Below are 17,738 nucleotides of genomic sequence, written 5' to 3'. Positions count from 1 at the left end.
TTTGTCAACCTATTGAATTTTCGATTAACAAATCTATGCTTTTCCATTTTAATATCTAATCAAAGTAAGTCATGTTAATAGCCATTTTATCTCAATGGAAGAAAAACAAAATTATTTATATTCTTTTAAGTTCTGTAAATGTAATACGATAATTGTTCTCTTAATTTGTATAACCGACTATAAATTCTGATTTCATATTAACAAGCATATGCGCATTATAATTGACAGAATAAACTACAGGGCACTTATAGCCAGAATTGCCAGCAATTAAGTAATTGTTCTATAATAGTCAAGGCACAATCTCAGGTTCCATGTACATACATGTGATACATATGTGACTGTGTTTTGGTTCAAATTGACTGTAAAAGAGCAATTACTAGCAACCCTGCTTATAGCTGGCCTAAAAGATAAATTTATTAATTATTTATTATAATATATATATATATATATATATATTCTTAATAATGATTTTCTTCCATAACTTATATTTTTCCTCTGTTTTTAAACATCATTACATAATCGTAAACTAGGCCCTCGTAAATGTGCCAAATAACTAAAATTTAAAATTATAAATATGAATGACAGGTAATGCAGTCACTTTGATTGAAGTACTCTATACAGTTTGTTCTAGAAGTGTAGAAGCAGAAGAGAGTATACATATGTAACACTGTGCACCTGTGGTAAAGCTGCAGAAATGTAGCACTGACTGATGGAATGATTGGAATGCAGCTCCTAAAAAACACAGCTATTGTGACGACCGTGGCGACCTCCAGAGAAAGCGTCCAAACCAGTCCAAACTAGTAGAGCGCGCCATTTTGTTTATCGCTATAGACGCGTTGTGTGGGCCATGGGCCACAGTGGGGTTGTTACTAATTGTCAAAGTTAATACAAATCATTGTTTTAAGCATTTAATTTATACAGTCATAATTTTATGTATTCATAATAAAAATATACGTCTTATAGTATTCATTAAATCTGAATGAATGCAATTCAATGCGTATATATACGCACATAAAAACATATACAAATGAGTGAAAAAATCGATGTTTTTTTATGTACATAAGTAACGTCAAAGTGGTGGTGTGATTGACCTTAAGACGGTTTATACATGGCAACTAAAGATATATCCAAAATTATTGATAAAAGACCGTCTGAAGTATATCCAAACTTTTCAGGTAAGAAATATATATTTTAATCAATAAATAGCGTCTTTTTCTCCTTCCATTCAACTTCTACGTTCCCTTCTAAGCGGTTGTTTAATCTGTCGCGCATGACTATTTCATTTATATCTTATTTTTTTCTTACTTTATTATTTTTTCTAAAAGTCAAGTTTTTCGTTTCCTTTTTGCTTGATTTTTCTTGTATATTTTAAAAAATATGAGATCGCACTAAGATAACTAGGAAATAGCAAAGATAGAGAAGAATGACTGATTCTCGTGATTATATGTATTACAAAAACACATATTTAATCATATTTACAAATTTAATAAATATATATCCTTTACATTTCGTTTCTAATCAACGACTTTCTTAAACAAATTTTTATGCACTTACAATACAACTGTTCGTGTAATTTAATACACAACATTTGATTTGCTCACTATTCTATCTATACATGTCACACGCACACAGAGAATTTGAGAAATGTACATAGTTTTCCATGTGACTAGGGAATGGGGTAATTTCATTTTTAGGGTCTATATGTACACATGATAAAAAGAATAAGGATATACAAGCTCTTTCTCTAACGGCGGTATATAAGAGATTTTGTGGTATTTGACGATAACGAAAAAAACTATAGCAAAATTGTTATATTTAGTTCAATTTAAATGTGAAACATAGTGAGCGAATTTAGCTGAGATTAAATGACACTTATAACGAAAAATAAAAATAATTAAACTATAATAGTAATTCAAAATCAGTGCTCTAAGATTTTATTAAGTATGATTATATGTAGTAAATGTTTTAGCCAAATAACTCGATTTTATGTGCTGATGTTAGGGAGTCACCCTATTTAATTAGTAGTTCTTTATATTCTAGACTACATCAATGTTGTTCTTAAAAAAATGACGATCGAGTTTTTTAAGCTTTTAAGGTCTTTATACTTTCAATTTCAGGAGCAAAATCGATGAAAATTAAAGTACACAGCGGGAAATTATTTCGTGCGTAGTTCAATTAATTCAGTCTACATTTTAACATGAAAATCGATATAGTACACTGTGACTGAACAACATAACCAATTTCCCAAAAACTATATATATTTATCAAAATTTATTTTAAGAAGCTACATAAGTCAATATATTCTATTTTTTATTATTCTAATTCAGCATGAGACCTTAGACTACGTCTAAAAATTTGTTTATAAAAGAAGATAAAATCGACAAATTCTTTATTTTTACATTTAACGCTTTACAAAAATATTTTTTTTTATCAATATGATATTTATATATATTAAACAGTAAACACGTCAAAATTTTATGTAAATAAGCAATCATTTCAAGTCATCTATACCTACATTTGCTATACATCACTGACTACTGAGATGTAAAATTGTTTATTTTACATTTTTTTAATATACAAGTTGTTTGAAAATAGTTGTAGATAAAAGTTTTTCATGTTAAATTATTATTTATCATTTATATTACAAACTTTTTATTCAATATTTAGAATAAGTCATAAAAATATAAAGATTTCATAATTCAGTATATATATTTGGAGATTTTAACGCCAGCATAAGTAGTAAAAGTACTCTGTTGTATGTTTTCTTTAAATTTTAATTATATTTAAAATTTTGCTTCTATATCTATGTTAAAATTACACCAATTAAATAATTAGATTAAAAAACCTTCATTGGCAGATTTGTCAACATAAATTACTAAATAAATTATTTTTTTTAACATCCCCACTGCTGTATTATAGTAAATCAAAATAAAATGTAAATTACCAGAATCTTATCTATATTCTACGAGGTGATCGTACAGTTAAAAATAATTCTTAAATATTGTTTTTGCAATATAAAATCACTACTTAGTGGATGTCGTTGTGCATGACTATTTTTCCAGTGTACTTTTAAAATGTGAACTATGTACCTTTATTATAATGGCAACCAAATTAAGGTAAAAAATGTTACAATTAACAGTATTTCAATATTCGCGCATCGCAGTGAAAGGGAATCCTTCTGAACTTATTTTTGGACTATATCTTTCCTCGGGTACTTTTTCTTGAAATTAGAAATTTATTAGTACTTAAGGCTTTTAATTTGCAAAATGCGTGACGTGCAATACAATGTGGGTCATAGAATTAAACGAGATTTTTAATTTATAGCGTTCTAAAAAAAAAATCGTTAAGTCTAATAAGGAGAGGCTCAGACATGAATTTCGCGAATCCTGGAGGGGCTTTGCGGGTAAATAAAAACAAATATATAGAACACATTGGAGAAATATTAGCCACGCTAAATCTTGATAACGGAGAACAATAAGAACTTTTATAATTTCTAAACAAATCTTGGAAAAATCTTTTAAATTAAAAGAGCAGTACTCAAAAAATTTTGTTGGGGGAAATTATGTTTACGATCTTGGTGTAACCTTGGAAGGCCGGCTCAAAGTCAATTTCGTAATCTTAAATGGAATCCCCTATTTTTTACTGTATATTTTTGTAGTTTATCTCAAGAGAAATGTAAAATTGATTAGAGTATTTTCGAGAGCTCTTGGAATGAACTGCAAGAGCCCAAAATTAAAGAAAGAATAATTTTAAATACAAGACTATTTTTTTTTGTTTACTTTAAATAATTTATAACTTAAAGACAATATTAACTAATATTAAAATGCGTCTAAGTCTTTTTTCAACAGATTTAAAAATTGGGTTTCTCGAGAAAAGTATAATTTAAGTGCCACTCACGTATAACTTACTGTTATTACTCGGCGCGAAACTACCAAGTCTCTTGATATGCGGTGAAAAATAGTGGATTCCCTCTAAAAATTACGAAATTGGCCTTGACCGGGTCTGTTCCAAGGCCATGCCAAGGTCAAACTGATAATATATTCCAATAGTTTTTTCTTATTTGAAACTTTCGAGAAAGCGCCAGAAAAATTTGTACGAATATCGTGAAACGAGTGTCTAAGAATTCTGTTATTTTTTAAATAATGGAATTATTGAGTGATTACATCAGTTTCTGTTTTTATTTCAAAGATACTACATTGGCAACATAAAATTCCGGCCGTTATTCGAAATACGTATATATCGTCGCACAGTTAACAAATTTGAAAATATAAAATGTCGAAACTAATAAATTTTCGTTACAAGTGCCTGAGGAAGGGTAGCTCTAAAATAGGTTCATTAAACGCCTTCCTTCACTGTATCACTGTAATATACGAATTTTTAAATCATTTATATATTAGTATGTGTGGTACAATGTATCCCATTTAAAATGGAACGACTGAATAAGGTTCAAAGGAGAAAAGAAATTATTTAGTAACAAAATCTGCAAAAAATGTTTGGTAAAAACAAATCTCAGATCAGAAACGGTTTCAGGAGGCTAAAATATACAAAAAATTAATGATACTGACACCATTTTTCTTTTCACTAGACTATATAATTTTATTAAAAAAATAATATAGTAATATTTATTCTTAATTGTTTGCTTATATTAAAATTATACAAATAAGTCACAACTCTTGTATCACTCAATCATATAGCATAAACATTTTAAAATATTCTTAACGACTAAAAATCTAATAACAATTTTAGATGCATTTCGAGTTTTGCCAAATCGACATGCGGGCATCTGCTGAAACCGAAGCAGCATCACTAACGTCCGAAATGCACAAGTTAGAATCTACAGAAAGTGAAGTGCAGTCGAATATTAATAAAACAATTTTCACAACTACTAATGAAGAATCACGTACATTCTCTAACAGGTATGTATAGTAATATGATTTTTCTTATAGAGGTATATATAATAAAATTAGACTCCTTTGCTTCTATTGTTTAAAGTATATTCCCATTAGAATAATAATAAGTATATTGTAACGTAGAGTGTTGCAATATTTTTCTACTTTTTTAATAGGAGGGGGGGGGGGTATACTTTTGAATACAATTTAAGACAATCCTTCATTTAGTACTTTGCACACAAAATGACATATTTTATCGTAGTTTTCGTGGATAACGTTGGCAATGCAGTGGAATCATAATATATAAATTGCAGGTACTCCTCCGCTTGTAATTTCAGTCGAAAATAATTAAGTAAACCTTCGCCGTTAATTTGCTTCGGTTTCCTCGTATGTTTCATGCTTTCTTTAAGTGTAAAACTTTTTTTTAATGTTTTTATAGACGCACACGACAGCACTTATTAAATACACTAAAATTTGTTTCTCTTAACACTTTAAAATCTTTAAATGCATTTTTTAAATTTTCCTCGATATAGATGTTAACTTATTAGCGCACTTATTTTTGCAACTGTCATCTAAATTAGTAATAAATTAAATAACATCTTCATTTACGAATCAATACGCATGATAGATTTTTTTTTACTAATTATAGCATCATTAAAGGATGAGTTAAAGTTATTTATTACTCGATCAATCAAAAAAACTTCAAGCTGTAACATTATTAATAATAGATAATTGTTAAATCCGATTCCTAACAAAAAAACCTCAATAAATTTTATGATGACGTTTGATATATCAAATATTACTTTCATCAAAAAGTAATTAAAATTTCTTTTGTATACCTTGGTGTATTAAAAATAAAATATTTTGTGTATAAAATTACCTATCTAGTTTTGAATTCTCTCATCATAGCGTGAAAAACAAAATATTTACAATATTTTAGATCATCGCATGCGAAATAAATAATGGAACTAATTAATTCAGTTAATAATTTCTTCGTTATAGAAATATTTTCCTATTTGTTTACATATCTATAAGCAATGTCCGCTTTAAATTTTACCGCTCTTACTTTACTAATATGAACTATAGAGTTTTGACATCATGAAATTACAAGATTGGTGGAATATTAAACAGTTTATTGTGATTGGTAGATGAAAAGTAAACATGAAAAATATATATTTGTGTTTATTTGCAGGCTAGTTGAAAATTAAGCTTTACGTATCAAGAGTGTCGGAAACTTAATTGGAATATTTCCTATGTGATTGGTTAAAGCTTCGGTTAAAACCAGTTAAATGATAAAATCACTGACCACTCTCTTCACTATTAAGTACACAAGCCGTCGTTAATGGCGTTCTAATTTAGTATACTTTCTGCATACACAAAATATATACAGGACAAGGTGTAAGGTAAAGAGTATGTAGGAGCTCCATTAATGACGGTTATCATATAAAACTGATAATTTTGAACTGAACGTGTATTGTAAGCTCTTATGAGTGTCGTAATTACAAAACATGTCTGCTCCAGCAACTCATTACAAAATTACAATCATGATTATACAATAGTATTTCTGCTCTACGTAAGGTGGCTTCATCGTGCTGTATATACTGCACTAGTCAGACATATCTTAAATGTGAAATAACGAAAAGTTTGGCATATAATTGAATAAATAATGCTAAAATATCAAATAATATAATCTAAATTTAATACAAAAAAATATATTTCACGTTTATTTTGGATTCGAAAGTAATTATCTGTATTTTTTCACACTCCTTTTAAGCTTAATTTGTCCAATTCAAAAGTTATGTTTCGATCTATTTTATTTTTTGAGTAGTCGTTTTAATCGTTAAAATATACTCTAAAAACTCATCAATTCGATTTCTTGAAATAATGTTTAATAAGTTTCCAAATCTATACTTTTTTCTGTTTATAATAAAATTGTGATTAATTAAATACGAAAAGATAACGCTTTTTATTCTAGATTTCTATAAATAATACAAATTAGATTCGGTGAATTGGTAGAGTATGTTTTAACGATTAAAACAACTACTCAAAAAATAAACTCGAACGAAATATAAAACTTTTTAATGGAAAAAATTAAGATTAAAAAGTGTTAAAAAATACAGATAATAAAATGGCTTTCAAGTCACAAATAAACGTGAAATATATTTTTTTTTGTATTACGTTTAGATTATATTATTTGGTATTTTATATAGCATTCTTTATTCAATTATATGCCAAACTTTTGTTTATTTCAAAATTAAAACATGTCTGACTAGTGCAGTAGGTACAGCACGACGGGGGGAGCCACCTTAATAACAGTGCGTCCTCTACGAAAACTACACTTTTGTGCAATAATAGCAATTCTTTACTTTAATATGGCCACTCAAACTCCTAACTATAATTGGTCGATTTTTTCACTGCTCAAAATCTTTCTACATTAGTATTTTTGTATGCCACGATCAACACTGTATTATTATTATGCGGCTGTGTTCGATTTTATCCTGGCAGTACTGCAAGTTCAGCGTCTTTGTTTAATGCTCAATGATTAACAAAGGTAAAACGATACTCACAGTACTGGCAATATAAAAACAAACGTAGCTCTTTGCTATCAATTATTGTCGTCTGCATCAGTCTGCTGCATTGTCAACTGCTAGCAGTTGCTACTGCAGCCTGTAGCTAGTAGCCATAGTAGATGGAAAATAGCCTTTGTTTAGCATTGTGAAACGAAATTCAGCAAAGCTGAAGATAGTATTTGTACGATACAGGCACAAGGTGCCGCCGTCCAGCATACAAAATACAAAAATAATACTGTAAAGACTATTAGACTAAAGGCTGCTGCAGACTAGTACTCTTGCATATACGTTTAAATGTGTGTTTCCATACTTGAAAATATCGTGAATATTTAATGTGTAAGCTCATAGGTTTCTACGTATCGATGGATTTTTTTACCTTAAGGTAGAGCAATATATCCATGTATAATACATACACGCTTCAACATGGTTCTTACCCGATTTTTCATAAGAAAAATACAAAACAATAATGATGCTGACACTATTGTGCCAAGCAACATCGTTGCAGTAAAAAGGTGAGCTTGATGGCCGACTCAATCTAAAGGAATCTTAAAACGATTAAAATGCGTTTTTAACCCGATAACAACTCTATAACTCGTACATACTATATGTATATTCTATAATAAAATTATGTACAAACATTTAATACTCACGATTACACTCTTTCTGCTTTTTTACACACTAACGATCTTCGTTTAGTGCATTCCATCTCTTTTTTTTCTCTTGGTGTCCATCAGTTTATGGTTTCTAGCCCTTTTGTTTTCCTTGAGATACCACGTTAATAATATTTTAAACATCCTACCATTGATACTTAAACCATGTTCTACCGAATGCAAGCCCCGTGAATTTAGGGAGTTATTATTTTCTAATTTAATTTGAATATGAATCGAATTTGCTTACTTAAAAAAAAAAGAAATAAATGTCAAATTTAATCTGTTACAGATTTCAAAAATTTTTAGAATAATGGCACCACACAAGACTGTCATTACAGCTATTTAATAACTACAATCATATGTGCTCTTAGTTAAACGCAAGCTCTTTTTATGATTCTTTTTGCTAATTTTTAACAAAAGGCTTCCCACTCTATTATCAATTAACTAGAACCCCTGTCTTCTATTAACATTATTATTTATAATTAATCAGATGAAATTTAATGGCATTAACAAATATTTCTCATTTAAATGTAGGCACCATGTCATATTATGTATGTACTGCATACTATAGATAAACATTTCAATTGGTAGTATTTTGTGTTATTGCTAAATCATATTTCTCTTAATTTTAAATTGATTGTCAGTTTCTTCAGTCTTATTTTAAGTATACTAAAAAAAATAAATAGGTATATCGGTAACCCTTTTCAGCATGTTTCTATTACCATTCATGTCTTAGAATCTTAAAAGGAAGTAAAAAATAATACATTTTTTTTCTATATGGTAGAAATTTATAGATCAGTTTTTCTATTGTAACATTGTGTTATTCAAAGAGAAATTTTACTTTAGAAGAATGAAAAAGAAATAAAGTAAAAAAATTATTACTAGAAGAGCTCTTATGAAAAATGAAAAATTGTATAACAGTATGCTCTTCAAAGGACCCTCAAAACTTTATTTTAAATCCAATTTATGAATTTAATCCACCTTAATCTTAGCTTATAATGTTTTTTATCAGTAATTTCTGTTTTCTAATTTCATTATAGAAATTTAAAAACTTTGCAGTTATTATTACTAAGTTATCATCATTTATTCTTTATAAAATAAAGTATACCTTTTTTCGGATTGAAAATGATCTTTAGTTATAAGATTGATTACATCATTTACAGTAAGTTGATTAAGCTTTCATGCTTAAATATTTAACTATACATATGATTGTGTTATGCTACATCTAAAAAATATGTCAATAATATAAATATATAAAAATATGTTAATAATAATAAGTATTTATATATATACAAATAATCAATTTTATACACAAATGATCAGTTCCACTCCAATTAATAGTAGCAATTTTTTTTTTTTTTTTTTTTTTTTTTTTCAAATTTCAAATTTCAATCACTATTGTTAATAGTCTCTTTAAAAATATTGTACAGAATTTAATCATAACATTGTTCTAATGTCTCAATGAGACATGAAACCATTTAAATGATATTTGTTTTACTTCTTTCACAGTATGCTCAGTATTGAAGAAGAGCTTGGTCAATTGAGTGGATTTGCTGGTGGTCCAACTGTAAGTGAACCCAGCGAGATTGAAGCACCAGAAAAGAGTAATAGTATAAATGAGAGCAATAGTGATTCCAATGAATCAGCACAACAATGTGTGCCTGGTTCTGGTACTCTTAATGCTCAAAGATCAAGTTGGGTGGAAGGTATATTGGGCTGCATGAGACCTGTTTGGACTATGTTATCAAAGGCGGCTGTTAATGAAAAAATTAAGGGCCATCAAAGTTCGTATTAAAAACTTAAATCTTTTTATTTCTTTTGTTGGTTTAATTTTTATTAAATTATTATTTACATCACAATTTAGCTGACAACTGGGAAATTGCATTTGAAGCAATTAGTGAACTACAGTGGCTTGGTTCTGGAGCTCAGGGTGCAGTTTTTAGTGGTAAATTAAACAAAGAGGTCGTAGCTGTAAAAAAAGTAAGAGAGCCAAGGGAAACTGATATACGCCATTTACGAAAACTTAATCATCCTAACATTGTTCAATTCAAGTAAGTTAAAACAATTATACTAATATTCAGCTGGTATAATTTTATATTTCCTTTAATACAGGGGTGTTTGTACACAAGCACCATGCTATTGTATTGTAATGGAATTCTGTCCATATGGGCCTTTATATGATCTCTTAAGAGCCGGTGAGCTTGTACCACCTCAGAGACTGGTATTGTGGTCTAAACAAATTGCAACTGGAATGGCTTATCTTCATGCACATAAAATTATACACAGAGATCTCAAAAGTCCAAAGTAAGATAGTGTATACAAAATGCAATTTATACAAAACTGATAGTATAAATAAAATTAATCATTCTAAATAGAAAATGCATACCTTCATATTAGAATATATCTTTTTATAGAAAGATTAAGCAAACAGTCTAGCAAAATTTTAATTTGTTAATGTTAAATTGTACCTTATTATTTAGTATCAACAATTACCTATGAGTTTAATCACATCTACCTATACATATTTACAGGGTGTTCTATTTAATTTGAGCATCTTAAATATTCTGCTCGTTTCTAATGATAGGAAAAAAAGTCAAAGAAAATATGCAGGTAAGAATGTAATACTATGATAACAATATATTTGTTGTCAAAATCAAAGCTTTTATTTTTCAAGGTCATGCATGTTTATTAAAATTTTTCCTCTTGTTTTTATTGTTTATTCTTATAGCTTATCTCAAAAGATTTATAAATCCTATTTTCATTTTTTATTTAACCCAGTGGTTTAGGAGATATTTTGAATTTTTATATGTGAGTGACTATATGTGTGAGGAGCAGTGGTCACGTACACTATAGTTAAACCAAACTCATAATTATATGCAATTTCAAATTAAAATATCTTATGTACTTCTAAATAAAATGAGTAAAGGAAAATAGAGTTTTGGGAAATTTTGGAGATAAGCTATAAAAATATGCAATAAAAAAATAGGGGATTCCGTTAAAAGCATTGATCACCTTAATGACATTATTGTACGATTTGACCATGAGAACAAAAACATTACTATCATAATGCTGTACTTTTTAAGCAAAATAATAGTTTCTCTGATTTGTCTATTGTTAGGAATGAACAGGATATTTAAGATGCTCGTATGAGATGGAACATTTTGTATATGAAAGAATATAATTAATCATTATTTAATTTAAATGATGTAGTGTGCTGATAGGACAAGGAGAAATCGTTAAAATAAGTGACTTTGGAACCAGCAGAGAGTGGAATGAAATTAGTACAAGAATGAGCTTTGCAGGAACTGTTGCATGGATGGCTCCGGAAATAATTAGAAATGAGCCATGCTCTGAAAAAGTAGACATTTGGTCCTATGGTGTTGTTTTATGGGAATTACTCAGTGGAGAGATACCTTACAAAGACGTCGACTCTTCAGCAATAATTTGGGGCGTAGGGAATAATTCTCTTCATTTACCAATTCCTACAAGCTGTCCTGAAGGATATCGTTTGCTTGTAAAACAATGTTGGTCTGCGAAACCACGAAACAGGCCATCATTTAAGCACATTGAAATTCATCTTGGTATTGCAGCTGCAGAAGTACTTAGTACTAAACCAGATGAATACTTTAAGACACAGGTAAAATATATTATGTTAAGATAGCAAAACGTTTATGTATTTTGTGTTTTAGCATTTTTGTAAAATATCATTTTTTGTGAAATTTGATAAATAATACTAAAATAAAACATGATTAAAGTATAAATTTATATGTGTTACGCCATCACATAGATAGAAATCATCCTTTATATATAAATTGCTTTATTTACAGCAATCGTGGAAAAAAGAAATCAGAGTACATATGAAACAAATGCAGACAAATAGCTGTAGCAGTCCAAGATTTGAAGCAGATCTTATTCGACGAAGACAAGACGAATTAAGGCATGCCCAAGATATTAGAGAACATTATGAGCGTAAACTTGAACGCACTAACAACCTCTATATGGAATTAAGTGCTGTGTTATTACAATTAGAGCAGCGTGAACGTGATGTGATAAAGTAATAAATATTTTATTCTTTTACGTTTTTTTTTTAAATTATTACAATACTAATAATCATATGCTAATATAATATTTATATTTTAGAAGAGAACAACAGACTGGTTATAAACAAAGTAAAAAACGTTTTGTGAATCCTCTTTTAAAAGCCCAAGAACGACTTCATCGCAGGAGAAATCCGGCAACACAATTTTCCACGTCGTCTACACCTACAACTCCCTCATCTCCTATGAATTCTCCCCAAAGCCCTGTGAAAGCTACGATATGTACGCATTTAAACGAATCTAATCAGCCAGAAACTATTTTAGTCGTAAACAATAGTGTCAAACAACGAAAATACCGACATCGTAGAGTTGGATCTGGATGTGGAGTTAGTGTAAGCCCTAAATCGAGTCCTCATCGCGATAGAAAGGTAAAAATACTTCAATTAAAGGTTATACAGGCTTTTATAAGTAAAACTATTAAAGTTAAATAATTAATTAAGTATTTTTTATTAGAATATTGATGTTACGGGTCGACTAGTAGACAATCAAACGCAAACAGATGATTTGGATGTTAACGAAACCGACTTCACTGCCAGACGTCTTAGACCTACATGTATATCTTTGGAAAAATGTAACAAAGATGCAAATCAAATATTTTCTGAGCCGATAACAGAATGCTTGAATGGAAACCCAGTCTTAATAGAAACACACTATAAAATGCATCTTGATCTTTGCTCCAGTCCAGAACCGTCCAATGAAAATTATGCAAACGGAAATGAACGTCTTAAAGATTGTAGTGATGATGATAATCTTGAAACGCTTGGAAGAAAAGTTAACGAAATTATTAATGCTAAATGTCTTATATCGCCTATTGATAATGGAAACAGTGAAGTTGAATCACAAAATATAAATCAGAGTAAGGAACAGGAGGATACAAAAAGATTGCCAAGTCATTTTTGCGGTGTTGTTATCAGTGGCACTAATATGTTACCTTCTTCTGAAACTCTAAATATATTATGTAATCGAGATGACGAGGCTTGTGAAGAAAGCTGGTCAGATGAAGAGGGCGAAGATCCTAATTATACATATAGTTATTCCCTAAAGCGACGAAGGTAAATTTTTATTTTGCATATATTATGTAAAAATTAAATCTATTCATCATTTAATTTCCTATCCTTTTTTGAATGTTTAGCGTCGCAAGAAAGCCTATTGGTCCAGGCTGTCGTACGAGAAGATTTAAGCAAGCTATAGTTAGAATAGACGGAGTGTTGGCTTCCGACGAGGAAAACACTTCTGAATATTCGCACCCTCCGTCCAGTCAATCCTCTACCTTAGAAAGTAATCCTGACGTCCATAAATTTTTTCGTAATATTCATCATTTACATAAGGTTATTATAACTATTAATTGTTCTACTGTTTTGATTTGTTAAATATTATGAAAGTTTTCTTTTAATTATTAATTGGATTATTTATTTAATTTAGCGGAAAGATATAGATGATGTATCGGATACATCGAGCCAATCTGAAACTGATGAGGTAAGTGAGATTACAGTTGCATCACAGCCAGAAAAGCCAAATATGAAGCAAGCAAACTGCAGCTATGTAGGTTAAATATTTTTATGGTTCTTATGTTTTACTTAGGCTGCGTTCGTTTATTAACTGAGAGTACTAAAACTCTGCAATGTATGTCACGTAAAATATAGGTTGTCAATACTGGCAGTACATAAACGTGAACGCAGCCTTAATAATCATAAGTAAAATATATATGTATATAGAGTTTAATTATTGATTCCTTTTAAAGGGCATCGCCTTATAATTTACGGGTTTGTTTTCTATCATTATATTGTTAGCTGGCTCAATATAAAATAGAGTGATAAACAATATACTTGTGTTACACTTGACTTTGCATCAGTTTGACAGTGCAATAATGGAGAACAAACCCCACGTTAATTTGCCCTGGCAATCGTGCGAATGCCTCCTACATCGGAAGCAATCAAATGTTTTACTATGTATTTTAAAATGATTCAACTATGTGTCCCCCCAAAAAGGAAAATATGATTCATATGGAAAATTATATATATATGATTTTACAAAAGTTAACAATTTACGGAAAATAGTAATAGATTATCAATATATTATCTATTATAAATAGTTAAAGCATTGAGATTCCTGTACAGTGATTAGTAATATTAATTGTAAAGTTTAATTTTATATACTACTACAATTTGTTCAAAGAATTATACCAATTAACACGCTCACTGCCAGTTTACGAGATAAATCATAACTAACTTCGAGTTATCTCGTAGACTGGCAGTGAATGTGTTAACAATGGAAGGTGTATATTTGGATTTAAAAATATTAGCAAGCAGGGCTCTTCAGACTTTTTAAATCTGTACTATTCTTAAAGCAATGTGGTTAATACATGAATGTACTTTTTCATGTAGAAACAAAAAATTTGTCTTATATTTTGCTCATTAATTGTACATATGGTGTAATTGGTTATTTTATCATATTCGATATCTACACCAGAATGCAGGGAAAGCAAATGTAGATTTTTTACAAATATGATAATTTCAGTATATGATATAAAAAAATGAAGTACTTACTCTACTGTTATTATTTAGAATTACAGAAGTTGCTTTGGGTGTGCATTAGCACTTTATGAGATTATTGTTTATAGCATAAAAAATTGTTGAGAATTTCTTATCTTAAAATGTGAACATAGTGATTTATAGCTACGTTCTAGTGATAATAATCATTCCCGCAATTAATTAATATTTACAATTATTTATCAATATTTTTATTTCTGTATATATTTACATTTACTTCTATATTATAAAAATTAAAGGATTTGCAATTTAATTTGCAGATGAAGATAGTGTTTGCTTATTAAATTTTGTGACAGTATATAGTTCCTGATATAATGCAAACATATATTAATAATTAATTAAATTAATGAAGTTCTATTGCACTGAAATCATGAAATGTTAATTTCTACTTATTATATCAAAAATAAATATTCCTAGAATTCGAAGATGATGAACAAATATTAAACGTCATTTCAGATAACTAGGGAAATGGTTTAACAAATATTCTAAATTTTCTAATGTCAATAAAATAAATCACATTAAAATATGTGATATAGTTATTCATCTAGAAACCATCATTAAATTGAAGCAATGCTTTTTATTAATAAAGATTATATATTTATATATATTGTATTGCATTATAAAGTATATGGCCTATTTAACACGCCCAATCCAATTAGCATAGGGTTTCGTATGTATATGTAAATTAAAACAGGAAATAATAACGAATCAAATAAGAAACCAATTTTTTGAGACTTAAAGATAAGATATACTTCAGTTCACATAGTTACTTGCATATTTGAGTTAAATCGGGGAAAAGTTATATTTAAATTTTTGTAGTATTTTCATGCTTTAAATTATTCACATAGTTACAGATTATACAAACTTAATAAAAGCAACATGTAATTTATATTCCATTTTAGTTATTCTAATATTTTTTCAAATTTAGATTGCTTATAACAAGGTTTGGTTTGCCTAATTCTAACTAAGCCCCTGGATTCGTGTTAATAAGGCTATTCACTTTAATGAATGCTAATTGAAAGAAAAAATATTTTGTAACTCTACCATTTGCAAAATAGGGCAATAGGATAAAGCTCACATATAAAACTAACTTGTAAAATTTCAGTACAAATAGAAACTCTTGAAAATAATTATTAAAACTATTATTGTACCTGTATATTTTTAATATAATGCAATAAGTTGTAAGAGCAAATAGTAAAACATAACTAATAATCTAATCCACTGAATTAATACTTATACAAATATAATATAAAGACATTTTGCTATTTTAACAGAAGCATGTTTAGTTCTTTTATTTTTCATATATTTTCTAACTTTGTAAGAAAAAACTATAGTATATTTAGTTTTTATTATAATAAAAACTTTATTGCAACACAATATTGATGCAAGTATAATGTTGTTGTGCTCTCTAGCAATTTCAATTCTTTTACTTATGTTTTGTATTAAATGAAAAACTAAATTATTTATTTTTATTGATTCTTTGACTTTTTCTTCTCAAAGCTTACACTTCAATATTGAGATCTTAAAATAATGTTATCTTCTAATTATACCTGTACTTAATTTTTCAATGAACAATTTGATACTAGTAGCAGTGATGAGTAATATCATCTTTGGTAGCATAAAGGGTATAATCATAATATCACGACATTCTACTTTCTTAAGCAGAATGTACTATATGCTAGTAGTTTAATTATTTTTAGTATAATTAAGAAAACTAAATCTGATAGTTTGAGTTTTAGATTAAATAGCTCAACTATTATATTAAAAAGAAAAATTGAATATTATAATCATTTTCGTGTTTTTTTCTGACAAATAATTATATTAAAATGTAATTTAAAAAGATTGTTTATCTATTACAAAAAGTAACGTATTTGTACTATAGTGGTTATACGTGCTTTGAAACTCAAATTATCATGTTTATGCGAATATAAGAACTCCAATGTCATTTAAGGTAAAAATAATGGGAAACATTAAAAACGTTAATGACTAATTTTTATTAAATTTAAAATATTTAACAAACAAACTGTGTGCTCTACTCTGATACTCAACACTTCATCGATAGTTCGCTTACGTTCTGAGTTTAAATGACACAACTAAAAATGTTTTTTCATCTGTACTGCTTTCCTGAATTTTCTTATCATAAATATAGTTTTATATCATACATTTTATAGGTATTTGCAGTAAAAAGTATCCCTAAAGTATATTTATTGAAGGAAAGGACAAAAATGCACTAGTTATATCACGCTGTATTATTTTTTCATTATCAGTTAATGTACTGCAAGGCTAAAGGTAGAAGTAAACTTGCTTTGTCTATGCAAGTACTAGTATTTTTATCATCAATTATTTTAAGCTTGATAAAAATCCTTTATTAAATTTCCGGTAATTTTTCCGATCGTTATCTAACTTCTGCCCCTCTCATTTTATAACAAAATCTACAAAACACATCACCTTTCTATAAGAATTAAAAACTTAGTTACCTTTTTGATGATATGCTCACCTTAATCAAATAGGATATAAAGTGTGTACAAATATACTTCTTTTAATCATTACAAACATTGTATCTATTATATTTATCTAAACATATGCATAAATTGTTCCTTGACACATAATGGCAGCTAAAAATTGATAAATATTATTATTTATTACTAATTGATACTGTATGCAAAATTTGTGTGATTTATAATAAAGTTTGCTTATATAAGCTTGTACAATATTTCATCTTAACATACTTAAATTTTTACCTTTCAAGATGATGAAAAGTAAATAGTTAACAAAATTAAAGATTTCTTTTTTGTTGTTACTTATAAAGTGGTTAAATAGTAGGGTTTGTGTTTAAAAAAGAGATCATTTTATTTATCTTTCTGTATTTTTCTGTTATACTCGCCCATTCATAAATACATTTGTACACAATAGTACACATCAGTGTTCCATTACACACACACACACACACACACACACACATTGATAGTTTTAAATTTTTTCT

General features: G+C 28.4%; 1 protein-coding gene across 4 annotated transcripts; it reads left to right on the top strand.

Annotated features, from left to right (window-relative positions):
* The first annotated feature begins 1 nt into the window (after position 1).
* On the top strand, positions 2–17,731 carry wnd (wallenda). 4 transcript variants are annotated; one of them, XM_066736462.1, is made up of 12 exons: positions 2–64; positions 622–1,175; positions 4,747–4,916; positions 9,619–9,893; positions 9,974–10,160; positions 10,222–10,413; positions 11,320–11,746; positions 11,937–12,163; positions 12,250–12,574; positions 12,660–13,258; positions 13,339–13,534; positions 13,629–17,731. In XM_066736462.1, the coding sequence occupies exons 3-12, from the start codon at positions 4,747–4,749 to the stop codon at positions 13,755–13,757; spliced, it is 2,727 nt and encodes a 908-aa protein (XP_066592559.1). In that variant the 5' UTR covers positions 2–64; positions 622–1,175; the 3' UTR covers positions 13,758–17,731. The 4 variants fall into 4 exon arrangements, with proteins under 4 accessions (XP_066592559.1, XP_066592560.1, XP_066592562.1 ...); XM_066736463.1 differs by lacking the exon at positions 2–64 and having other exon boundaries at positions 103–881; XM_066736465.1 differs by lacking the exons at positions 2–64; positions 622–1,175; positions 4,747–4,916 and adding an exon at positions 7,207–7,440.
* Positions 17,732–17,738: the final 7 nt, after the last annotated feature.

This window comes from Prorops nasuta, unplaced genomic scaffold (assembly GCF_024137725.1).
Source record: "Prorops nasuta isolate Cenicafe-Biocafe unplaced genomic scaffold, Cenicafe_Pnas_1.2 PNAS00015, whole genome shotgun sequence".
Classification (NCBI taxonomy): Eukaryota; Metazoa; Arthropoda; class Insecta; order Hymenoptera; family Bethylidae; genus Prorops; species Prorops nasuta.
The sequence above is the reverse complement of the archived record's forward strand: the minus strand, read 5'-3'. Positions and strand labels throughout refer to the sequence as shown.